This window comes from Rhinolophus sinicus, linkage group LG01 (genome assembly GCF_036562045.2).
Source record: "Rhinolophus sinicus isolate RSC01 linkage group LG01, ASM3656204v1, whole genome shotgun sequence".
Classification (NCBI taxonomy): Eukaryota; Metazoa; Chordata; class Mammalia; order Chiroptera; family Rhinolophidae; genus Rhinolophus; species Rhinolophus sinicus.
In genome coordinates, this window is record NC_133751.1 from 133,881,221 (window position 1) to 133,894,798 (window position 13,578).

Genomic DNA, 13,578 nt, shown 5'->3' on the forward strand with positions numbered 1-13,578 from the left:
GTTTTTGGCTTGCTGTAGAAACAGACTTTATGGAGTGGATGTTTTATAGAACACGGATACACAAAAATTGGACTTTTAGTAGTTGAAAGGATTTGGGAAGGATCTACTAATTGAGAAACTGTTACTATAAATGCCATGGTTTTAATAATGATAGAACGTCTATAATATTACCGAAATCCAATACGATCTATAGACTTTAACAAAGAAGACTTTCAGGAATTCTAGTTAATAAAGATCATCTCTAGTCATTCTAAATGTTGCTCGTATTATATCAATGAATAATTACTTCGAGTGATAATGTTCTTTTCCGTTGTTGTTGTTTTTTTTTTCCAAAGGAAAAACTGGTCTACTTCCTGGATTGTGCTCTCGAGTCGAAAAATTGAATTTTACAAAGAATCCAAGCAACAGGCTCTGTCTAATATGGTAGGTAGTTTTCTGTTTCTCCTATTTTCATCTTTACAGAAATATTGTTGAATTAAAAGTTTGGTTTTAGCAGAAATCATACTCAGGCTTCCAAGCTACTAACATCTGAAAGCAGATGGAGGAAACAACTCAATAAACTTTTAATCCGATGAAGGGAAAATAGAACTTAGTGTCTATTTTATTAAGTGGTGCATTTGGAGAATAATCATGAAATAAGATGAATGGTGAGCAGCTATCTAGTAATATGAAGGTAACACTTTAAATTAAGGTGCCATTTATAAATGCTTTATTCTTATTTATGAAATGACTTCTAAATGCAGCTACTTGCTCAAATAATGTATTATAAAGTATGTTATAAAATGCATTAGCAATAAATGCTTAACGGATGAGACTATGGGAAGCTGTTTTAAAGAATATTATAAGACGTAAATCGTATTAAACCATGTATGTGCATCTTTAATACATGAATTTAAGTTGTTATCTAGCATGCTATAAAGTGCATCACACATTAATAAATAATACTAAACTGTTTATAAATGGCACCTTAATTTAGGGTGTTACCAATGAGGAAACAGTCTAAGTTAACAAAGTGATTTTTTATCTTAGTCTAGCTGTGACATTCACTATATCCAGCTAACCTTTCCAAATACATCTATGACTTTATCTAATGGAACTAATACAATTTCTGTATCCTATAGTTATTACAAAGTGAAATTTGTAGGGTGTCTTTATTGTACCTGGAGGAAAGCCTCATATACACCCACAGAGATTTGACAGTGATAGTATGTAGGAACAATTTTGAGCTATTAATAGTTACTGGGGCAGTTCAAGCTGGAACCCTTGCTGCCAAAACACCAGAGCTGCCACACGATGTAGGAGACAGTGGGCAGGCAGCATATCTGACAGCCTCCTGATTAGGAAGGACTGCGGGCAGGAACCAACCTGCCATACCTCGGCCTGATGGGCGGCAGGGAAAGGGGTAGTTTGGCAGGAATTAACCACAATGAACTAATTTGTATTTGGCAGATAATAAAACAATGGAAAGTTCTTTGCTTTCCAGCCACTAGTCATGTTTGCTATGTAATCCTCTTTAAATAGGAAATAGAAAATCATCTGCAAGAGATTTTTTTTTTTTTTTTTTTTTTTTTTAAGGAGAAGATTTTTAGTAAGAACAAAAGGTAGCATTTGGCTTGCTTCTGATAATTGCAATAGCCTTTATCCCCAAGTGGCTTGCTGATTTTGGAGCTTCATTGCGGTCCAATCAGTAAACTAATTATGAATAAATTAAAAATATATCTCAGGCCTTTGTATTTTTAATTTAAACTGCCTCAAATTTATTTTAGGGTTTTGTTTTGTTTTTATTTTTTGGCTACAGTAAAGTTGAGATAATCTTTTTAAGAAAAATAAAGTACCCCTAAGGGCTGGGCGCAAAATAGCTCCCATCCACTCACAGGTCCTTTGTCTTCCCTTTGAATGAGTTCTGAGGGGGAGGAAGTCAGGAAAGCCTAACTGAGGTTGGCTGCTGAGAAGATGATCTTCGTCCTGCTGGGTGAGAAGAATTCTGTTGGAGCAGAGTGTATGTGAATGTGCTGGGAAAATGGGAGAGATTAGATCTCAAATTAAAGCATTTGGTTTATTGTTATTTTATTATTTTAATCTCCTCATAGGAGGAGATAGAATTATCAGCTCTTTGATTTTATAGAGGTGAAAGAAGACTCCCTTTTAGATTATAGGCAAACATGGCAAGTAAGCCTACTAATTGCATGCTCCAAGTTCAAACTTCAGAATTGTAAATTGACAATAGATTTTACTTTAAGAAGATATTTGTTAATTATTATTATTATTTTTTTTTTTTTGGTAGTCCCTATTTATTCCTTCTGGCCTGAATTTCAACGCTCTTAAGGTTTCTCCCAAGCACTCCTTGTCTTCAAAGTGAATTCAGGACAGGAACTAGCTATGTTTTGTGGTAACAGGGAAGAGAATTACAGATTCATGTTTGTACTGCATGAATTGTATTGCTAGTCGACTTCTTGGATCCATTTCTAACCAAGTATTAAAGGCCTAGTGGGATAGCCCACATTTACCAACTTCAGTCTCAGAGAAACGATACGTTGATTGCCAGGCCTTGATTAAAGATGCTGTGGTTTTATTTTGAAAGAGATTCATGCCCAAATTTCTGAATTTCCCCTTGAACCCCCTTACACTTGTTCTGGTATTGTTCATGTGCTTCTGGGAAAAAGTCAGTCATTCCCTCCAAGGGGTCAGTGGAAAGAAACTGCCTGAGTGAATGCAGAAAGTGGTTTAAAAGAGTAAATGGCATTTTAATCTTTACAAGAATGCTCTTTGAATGTTAATGCAGTGGTGAGACAAAGCAACAAAGTAGCTAGGAACAGGGCTTTGAAGTTCAACCACAGGGAATTTAGGAGCTGACAAGTTTTGCCCCTGAGGAACTGACAAACTTATTCAACTTTGAGTTTCAGAATCCTCATCTGTAAAATGGGGATACTGATCTGTCCCACAATTAGTCCGGGAATGACATTAGTTATTAAAACAAACAACAAATACATGCTAGCCATAAATAATTATCATATTCTATTACAATATACTCTATTAAATGTAAAATATATTTATTATGTTCTATAATACATGATCTAGATTATAATATAATTATAACATATTATTCCCTTATATTAGTTTTACACTATATTAGTTTTACACAATTCAGACATGTATAGAAGAGAAAATATATTAATTCAAAGAACACCAGTATGTATGGCCTCCAAGAAATACATACTCATCAGCTGTATAAAATGTTGTGTCTGAGTACTGAAAAATTCTGAAAATGAAGCCGTCCTTCCAGCTGGGGCTCTGGAGGTAACCTCGTGCATATCCATATCCATTTTCCTGGGGCCCGCATTTACCTCTATTGGCACTTACCCTTACAGCTTTCACCTTTACTATAGCATGTCACAAAATGCTGTGCCTGATCGCACAATTCCATGTTTGGCTATTTTTCATTCTCACTGAAGTTCTTTCAATTCATAATTTACTCACATTTTTATCAAAAGTTGCCTTCCCCTGAAAATATACACAGAATCACTTCACTGGTGTGTGCAAATTACAGATTCACAGGTTCCTTCTATGTGTACATATGTTGCCAAAAAACAAGTTCTTGGTGTCATCACAGGACAGAATTCAAGGATGCACCAAGTAAGCTAACCAAGCAAAGCCAAGCAAGCAGTGGATTTATTAAAAGAAAAGAAGTTAGTATACTCCCCAAATAGTGGGAGCGGGCAGGCCAGGAGAAGAGCTACTGCACAGAAGAACAAAGAGACTTAGGGATTTATTACTTCTAAAATGAGGATATGAAACATTCAAGTTTTAGGTGTGGTTTTATAGTCATTCCTAGGTGGGTCCTCAGTGACCTCTCCTTCCCGTTGGGAGTCGGGATTTGTCCTTATTTGACTCTTGTCGGAACTGTCATGGCAGCACAGAGGGTGGAGATTTTCCCTGCCTGTGTGCTAATAATATTATAATCCATTACAATTAGCTAACGTTCCCCCTGAGGGACCAGATGGCATCCTGGGTCTATTCTCCACCACCGAAATCTAGTTCTTGTTGCTCTGGTAGCTGTATCTTTTCTTAAGATTTACATCACCTCATCCTTCCTTTCTTCTCCCCTTTCTCCCTGAAACCCTAGTCTTTCTGCCTATAGTTACACATACATAGGTTGCCAAGAAAACAAACAAACAACAACAACAAAAAAAAAAAGTATACACATTTTAAGAAAGGAAAAAACTGTATTAAAATTGTAATACTCAATATATATCGACAACAAAAGATGTCAATATATAAAGACAACATTTTTTTGGCACCCATGGTACTTGTCTCTGTTTTGTTTACTTCACCTCAGACCAGAGAAAATTTCGTCCAGATTGGCTGGCTCTTCTGTGAGGAGGAGCATTTGAAAGCGACCAATGTCGCTAGATCTGGATATTCTGGACTATGAAGGAAAGGGTAGTGTTCATATTCTCATATATTTTTATACATTCTGATTTGTAACTCAATATTTAACTTTTTTTAAATATTGTCCCTGAAAAATAATGCAGAAGCAATTTTTTAATAAAATGTATAAGACATATATGTATATTTTAACAGTTATGCATCAGACTCCTATATAACCACAACCCAGGTCAAGATATAGATGCTGTTAGCCCCTCCAGAAGCCCCACCTCACACCATTTGTCCCTATGTCATCACAGCTTCTTCCTTTGCCACAGAGTTAAATTGTATTTAGTCATTATTTTATCACCTTTCATTATTTTTCCACCTATGTCTATAGCTGTTAATAAATATAGTTTACTTTGTCTGGTTTTGAATTTATATAAATAGAATCACAGCATATGTTCTGTTTGGTTTTGCTTGTTTCTCTAAATATGTCTTCCTTTTTCTTTCCACTTATTTATTTATTTTTATTATTCTGTATTTTTCTGTACTGGTTTAGTGATACACTTTGTTTCTGTTTTTTTAGTGGCTTACCTGGGATTAAAACATTGGTGCTTACCAAACACTAAAGCTAACGAAATCCTTTACCCTATTCCAAAATATTATAATACCTTAGACTACGTTTAGTCTATTTATTCCCTTCCCAATGTATATGCTGTTGCTGTTTGGTACTTTAATACTCTTTCTTTCGTTCTCTCTCTCTCTCTCTCTCTCTCTCTCTCTTTCTTAACACCACTATACATTATTTATTCTCTTTCATATAATGAATGTTGGTTTCCATTTGCCCAATATTTACCATCCTGTTTGCTACTTATTTCTTCCTGCGTCTTAGACCTTCCTTCTAGGATCACTTTTCCTTCTGTTTGAAGTATATTCTGGGAAAATCTTGTAGTAAGGGTCTTGTAGTGACAATCTGTCTCAATGTCTGCTTGTTTCAAAATGTCTCTATTTCTCCCTCATTCTGGAAATAAATAGTCTCTCTGAGTATAGACTTTTCAGTTGGCAGTTATTTTCTTTCTGCACATTGGATGTATCATTCCACTGTTTTCTGTCATGGTATTATGATCAAGAAGTTACCCATTAGTCTAACTGCTGTTTTCTGGCTCCTCATAATATTTTCCATTATTTTTGTTTTTCCCTAGTTTTACCATCATATATCCAGATGCCAATTTCTTTCTATTTTTCTTGCCTGGATTTTTGGGCCTCTTGAAATTATATATAACTGTCATTAATATATTTTAGAAAATTTCCAGCTATTATCTTTTAAAATGTAACTTCTTCTACATTCTCTCTTTTATTTTCTTCTAAGCCTCTAGTCAAACCTCTGTCCTCCATAAGTTTTACATTCCTTTTTTTTCTGTTTAGCTTTCTGAACTACATTCCAAATAATTTCTCTTTATTTACCTTCTAATTCTTTAATTCAGTAATTATTATAATATCCATTTCTAGAAGTTTGTTTCATTTTTAGACTTACTATATCATTTGTTATAGTTGTTTCCTGAAGCTATTTTTAAGACTTTTTTATTTTCTTAAAATTAGGGGCATAGTTGTTTTATATTCTGTGTCTTGTGATTCTAGCATCTAAAGTTTGTGTCTGTCTCTTTCTGATGGTTCTCACGTTGCTTGTTTTCCTTGTAGGTCTGGTTATCTTTGACTGTGTGCTAGTCATTGTTATTGAAATATCATGGGAGGTTCTCTGAGGCCTGGGATAAATATATCCCGCTCCAAACTGTTTTGCAATATTGTCAGAGGGCTAGGATACTCCCAGTGAGTAATTAATTCAATCTACGTTAACAGTTTAAAATTTTTAGGCCATATGTACATAATAGGAGGGCTACAGCTGTGCTACAGCTTCTGACATAATTATTCTTTACTCTTCCTTTTTTTCTTCTTTTACATTGCTCCTCTACAAAGGCAGTCTTCTTTATAGTCCCTTGGGATTGGAGAAAGACAGCAGGTTTAATATTGGTTCTTCTTTATCCTTTCATAAGATCTCAAGCAGCATCTTTTCTGTTATTCTGTGAGGTTGACTGATCAACATTCAAATGTGTAGATTAAACAAATGCCCTCAGGCACAGTGCAGTTATGTTCATTTGATATTCCCAGCTTTTCTCTCTGGTTTTAGATTCCACCTCCAAAAAATATTTCCCCTCTCTGTTTCCACTATCTTTTCAGCCTTTTTGTTCTTTTAAGGTAATTTGAAACAATTTATCCAGCATTTTTCATTGTTTTTAGTTGGAGAGTTGATCCAAATAACATAGTTGCTCATTACAATCTACCTCACTTTCATTTAAATATGCATTTGGTTAATCAACTGTGTGCTATTTATATGAGCCTTGGTGGGAAAAGGCTTCATAAGAATATGTATTGAAATCCTACAATGAACAGCTTGCTCGTTAGGGCTACATATAAGGCATAGAGATATAATCAGGAATAATCAAGATACAGTCTTTGCTTTTAGCATCTCTGCCAAAAAATAGGATGAGATGAAATAAGAAATACAGAAGAGTTTTTTGAGATTTAAAGGAGGGAGAGCTCACATCTGTGAATATTTGAATTGGGCCTTGAAGGATGGTTATAATTTCACTGTGGGAGATTTGTAGGCAAGGAATTCCAGTGGAGTAAAAAATATGAACAATGGTATTAAACTGAGAATGGACAAGGTCTGTGTGCTAAAAAGAGAAATAAGTTTTTCAGTTTTGTTGGATGATAGGATAAAGCAAAGGAGTAGGAAGAGTATCATAGGCTGAGATTTACTACCAGGGGCAAATCTTTAATAAGGTACGTCAGTATTCTCCAGACAGCTTTACCCCAGAGTAATCTATCAACAAATACATGGGGAAAAGGGAAGAGAGGAAACCTTTACTTCTAGGCTCATGGCTTCATCTCATTTAGACCATGAGCAAAACTGTTGCCTCAAAAGACCTACAATATTATTTGTTTCATCTGGTGCTAGAGAAGTCCTAAAGAAATAAGAATTGTCAGTTTGATTTATCCTCTGAGGTGTTTACTCACACCCTTTGCATTTTTCAGGTACACTGGCCTACTTTAGTATCAGTGAAGTATTTCCAAGGCTCCAGCACTTCAAATGCAACTTGCCTCTTAGGTACCTGCTGTGCCCTGTGATTTCAGAGTTTCTGCTTGATATGGAATAGACACTTGACTCCAGGCATGAGATGTGGCAAATTTGTGTGCCTGGTTTAAAATAAATAGATAAATAAATAAACTTGGTAGATTGATGGGGAAGAAGCTCTACAATTTAGAGCAACCATTCATTTACCTATTAAATGACAAATTAACTCCTAACAGGTATCACACAATGTGTTTTTACACCCTAGTGATTTCCAGAGGAATAATATATGATCCCTCCTTTCAAGGTGCTTGTAGTGTGGAAGCATAGACAGAATCACATGTAGGTTTATTATAATAAAACATGACTAAAGTAATAAAAAAAATATAAGAAAATGTGCTGGGGAACCATACAGTAAGCTACAGGTAATTCTTTTTAAGTAATGGACTGTTGTTTTAAGGAATGCTGACCCTATATGTCTCTCCATTTGTTCATTCTGCAGATAGCACTGAGTGTCCTTGATGTTTAAGCTACTATGCTAGGTGTTACGAAAGATACAAAAAATGAATCAGACTGAGATCTTTCACTTGAGGGCATAGAAACAAATAGAAAGTATGATCATATATTGAGTAATTGTAGTAAAAAAATGGACATTGATAATTGCTCCAAAATGGCATGAACAGAGATCTAGATTAGTTTTATGATATCACAGAGAAGAACATGATTGCTTCCAATTGCAAAGGATTTTACATATATGCATAGAGGAAGTGATATTTGAGTATGATTTTGAAGGATGAATAGGATTTCAATGCAGAAAGGGGGGGGTTATATACAAATAAAGAGTAGCAGTGATAAAATATGGGAAATTAATTCCTAAGTTGATTTATTTTACAGATATGAATTAATATCTTGCTTTGCCCTGTACATACTAGGTGCTAGTCATTGCTCTTGAAACTATTTTTTGGAGGTTCTCTGAGGTCTAGAGAGGATGTGGCCCAATTCAGACCATTTTGTGCTTCTTCTATAAGTTGTCTGCATGCACTTGGAGTAAGGGATTGCCTCCAAATAAGTTGAGGAACAACATTGTGGAACAGCAGGAACTCTAACTTGGTTAGACAGTTACTATGAAATCCGTTTATGAAAGACCTTGAACAGGATTGTAAGAAGAGATGATTTCATTCTGTAGGCACTGGAGAGCCCTTTGTAATCAACACTAAATATCCTCAAACTAAGATAGATTCAGAGTTTGCAGAGACAGGTTTGGGGAATTAAGATATATTTTTGTCTATTTTTATTAAAAAGAAGACAGGACTTGTTAAATAATCTGACTGACAAATTCTAAGAATTTATGGAAATCGATGAGAACAATGAGGACTATGTTCTTACTGGCAAATAGCAAAATGGCTAAGTTTGTCGTCATTATGGCCCAATGCATATAGTAAATCACAGGGCATTTTCTCACTCAGAAAATATTTTAATAGTCTCATATGCCTTTGATCTTTTAACAGTATAGTCATTTCTAAAGATGCATTAATGCAAAGAAAGCATGCAAGTCCATTTATCTAAGAAATACTAAAAATATGCTATCTCAAGAACGTGGGTGTATCAGTTCATCAGTGAGTACCAGTAATAAACCTAGAAGTGTTTTCATGTGTCTCCGGAATACATGTTTAGTGTTGCATCCTACTAAAATAAACACGTGTGTAAAGTCCATTTCTAGTTTAAGAAATATCTCATTGCCATATCCATCCAAAATCAGACCAAATATGTAGATCTTATTACCATCATCAGCTGTTTCTGTCAAAATTATCAGAGTGCTCTAGGGAAACATAGTGTCACTTTTAACATAGATTTAAAAGCATTATAAATATTTAAGGAAAATATTTCTCTCCCAAAAATATATGGTTTTGAAGTCAGTATGTTCAGTATGGAGCAACTCCATATTGTGTATGTAACTTATTTGTGTATGTAACTTTTATGTTTTTCACTTTACATTGTACTAATACTTTTAGTCAGAAGCAAACACAGGCAAATTTTACTTCAAATGATAGAAAACTTTTCCAAGGCATTTAATAAACTATTAAATTTTTCAAACCACGCATTCAGCCATAACCTTGAAAGCAAAAAAAGAGTAATATAAAAGTCCTCATTAAAATAATTTGTTTACTTTTTAATATTATTTACTTCCAATGCAAATAACGAACATAAGCATTAATTAAATAATGTGATACATCTAGTGCTCATTCACTGTAGTATGATTTTAATAACAAAATGAACTTATTTATGGGAGTGAAATGATGTCATTTAGCAAAAAGATGAAAATAGTTTCAATCAGAAACCTATTCATGAATTATTGAGTATTCTGTGCAAAATGAATATGGAATGATTTTATCTTTGTAAAGTGAGTGTTCAGTACTTATTCAGATCCCTGCTCAAAAAGATTATGAAAAATGGAAGGGCAAACAATAGATCTACCAACCTTAGCCTAATGAAGGCATTTTAAAACTCCTTTAATATTTTGATTCTTATAATCAGAGTGCTCAGGCAGTCAGCATGGTTATCATTGGACAGTTTATTAGCATCGCCATAGAAGGCACTATCATGTGGCCTCATCGTACATTTAAAATTTGAAAAAAATAACACTCCAAAATCTGGAGGATGATGGCTGGAGATGGAAAACAAGGAAGGAGGAAAGGAAATTGAATTCTAGTGTTTTATTAACATAAACTTTGTAAGAAAAAAATGATATCAAATGATCAATATTACTATAAATGAAGCCACGTTTTCTGGTTATACTTTTTTCAAGATATGGCCATTAACCACAATAAATTCTGTATCTTACATACTTTTTAATAACCACAAAAATCTATGAAATTGATAGGATGCTTTATAAATGGATAATAGCTTACTGTCCAATAAACCTCACCTTAGGCTCTCTCAGAAAACTATTTTAATTATGAAGCTTGACTCTCTGTGGTTTATCATTTTGGTCAATGTAATACATCTAATTTAGAGCTTGCATTTCTCCAAGATAAAATGGACTTTTACTCCACAGTGCATTTTTGAATTTACTGAATAAATGTATCCAGTCTTTCATAAAAATTCACTACTAAATTGAAATGCACTGGGAAGCAGTATACCATATTAGGTAGAAATAGGGTCTTCTAAGTCAGACCATCTGGCTTAGGAATCACACGTCCACATTTTATTTGTTATAATCCTTGGATATCTCAACCCTAGTGTGGAGTTAATAAAAGTACCTACCTCATAAAGCCATTGTGAGATTATGTGAGAAAATTGATGTAACATGCCTGGTGCATAGCAATGATAATCTTAATTATATTTATTATTATTATTGTTATTATTACTACATGAGGCAATATAATATAGTGGTTAAGAAAACAGGCTTTGGAACCAGGTAGAATTTTGGATTCGATTGGCCAAATTGTCACTTAATGGCAGTATATCACTGTCTTAGTTTTGTTAACTATAATATAAAGATTTGTCAGTTAGGAGAATATTATCTGCTGTCCAAATACAATCCAAAATTTTTGCAGAACCTCATTTCTTACTCATACCACAGTCTAAAACAGTTATTCCTGATTAGTTTTCTGCTATGTGGTATTTCTCCCAACTTTGAGTTCTGCCATGCCCCAGGGTCAAATGAAGGAAAAGAAAAGAGAACATGAGAAGGTCTATATACTCAAATCCATGAGCCCAGAAGTGTATCACGTTGTTTTTGCTCACATTCCAGTGATGAGAATGAGTAATGTGGCTCTGTTGATGTAAAGGGGGCTGGAAAAAAAAAATGGAATCTCTGGTGAGCTGCTTCATAATGACAGCTCTGAACTTGGGAAGGAGCACAGCACACCTTTTGATGGAGAGTTATGAGTATTCATCTCTGCCACAAGGAAAGTAACAATTGTCTCAGCCCTGATTTCCTAGAAAACAAAGCCTGAACTAAGCAACCAAGCTTCATTTTGGAGACATGAATCCAGGACTCAGAGAGTGAAGGAAAAAGGAAGCGAGGCAGGAAATGATGCGAAATAGAGAGGGGATGTGTTACCATGCTGGCTTTACAGTGAGCCTCAGAGAGACACAGCATCATTGGACAGGCAGAGGTAGAGGAAGGAGAAGGAATTTATCTGCTATGCTTCTTCCCATTTCCTGCTTCCTTTCGGTTAAAGGTTACCATCCAGTCTTTATTGCCTGCATTATATGGACTCTGGGTTCACCCTTGGATGGTTACTCAGAAAGCCAGATCCTATACTCTATAAAAATGCATTTCATCCAAATTGGGAAGTGATTGGAAAGCCAAAAGCCTATCTGCAGTCTGGCAACCAGGAAGGAGGGGTTAGCATTCCAGGAAGGTGACTGGTCATCCTCAGGAAGTGGGACTATAGGGGCCCAATCAGGGCTGGTCATCTACAGGGAGAGCTGAGGTGGACTGAGGGGACTAGGGTCTAAGGAAGGACTCTGAGGGGGCATCTGAGGCAGCAAAAATGTTCCGAAGCTACTCATTTTGCAGAATTATTATTATTATTTTTTATGTAATGTAAATGTAAGACAATATCAGCACACAACAAAGTAGGCTAAATAGAAGCTATTATATTTGTTCTAGCAAGATTTTGATTAAGCAGTAAATGCAATAAATATTCATTTCTGGAAAAGGAGAGAATACTTTATCCTCAAAAAAACAAACTGAAAACAAACAAACAAACAGATAAACAATCCACAATAAAACAAACACATAGCATTCTAGTGCCCAAAATCACTAAAAAGGTTTGCTTTTCTGAAAATCTGGCTTGATTCGATCTTGTAATGTACTGAGAAATTTCACTGTAGAAACAATTTCAGTTATTATTAGCATCATTTATATTCATATGCATAAAACCCACATTTTACAATCAAAGTATCCTCTGCTATCTTGACAGTGGCCATACTTTAGACATTAATAAGATCAGGTATCCATTCAGCACTCTTTCCTAAATCACTTTGCCCAAATGAGAATTTCTAAGTGAGTTTTATCCTCCTCCATGAATGATTTTTCCAGTATCAAAACCAAGTGATAAAACTTAATTCCTCTAAACAGATTTTGTGTTTCGTGTTTCAGACGGATAAGGACAATCTGAGTCTATGTTTTGGAATAGCAATTAATCATAAATAAAAAATGGTAGTTAATAACCTGTTTCATAAAATCTGAGCCATGCCATTAAAAACAAAAAAACAAAACAAAACAAAACAAAAAAACACCACACATCTAGTTATAAGGGTATGAGAACGAGGGACCCAGTCATTTGTCGCCCACACACGTGCTCAATCTTCATCATGGAAAATGCCATCAAGCAAATGAGCATCTGGCCTTTGATATTGTCTTAATATACGTTAAAAGAGCCCAAATATGCCATGAAGAAATATAGGAAGATTAATCCCAAAGGTTTAATCTAAGTTAGAGAAAAATATATTATAGAGAGGATATCCTGTCAGTTAGTATTGGGAAATGATAAAGATAGACTAAGAAAGTAATAAAAATCAGAAGTGGACAAGACCTAAGATCAATTTGTAATGACTTTACATTGCTTCAACAAAGAGGCTTTATGTTTCATTGTCCAGAAGCAGTGACTTTTAAATAATTCTATTTAAATATTTCAAAATCAGTCATTTTCATTTTAAGTTTACCCCAGAAGAGATATGATATGTATACTCTTATATTTAAATCCATATTTAGTCCATTTTTTAAAGTATATTTTTTATAATGATGTACAATATAATCCATTGGCATCATGCAGTTCATTAGCAGACTTTCTCTAGGTCTACAGCTATAAGCTGTAGAATCAGAAATATATTTTCCATTAAAAGATTCTGTAATTTCAATCTTCTTGAATAAAATCATGATTGTCTTCCAAATGAATTTTATGGCTTTTCTGAACAACTTATTCCAATGTTTAACAATGCTTAAATACTAAAAATATTTCTATATAATAAAGCCTAGTTCCTAACATTGCTCTTCAAGCCTGGGGTCTTTCTGCTTTAGCTTTGTAAAAATGAACTACTGATGAAGATCAATTTTATATCATCCC

At 34.5% G+C, this 13,578-nt stretch overlaps 1 protein-coding gene across 1 annotated transcript in view; it reads left to right on the top strand.

Moving 5' to 3' along the window:
* Window positions 1-13,578, top strand: part of ARHGAP15 (Rho GTPase activating protein 15) — a 620,551-nt gene that overhangs the window by 102,864 nt on the left and 504,109 nt on the right. The window contains exon 5 of the mRNA XM_019735910.2: window positions 336-423. Within this exon, the coding sequence (XP_019591469.1) occupies window positions 336-423 (88 nt within the window). The remainder of the gene's footprint in view (window positions 1-335; window positions 424-13,578) is intronic.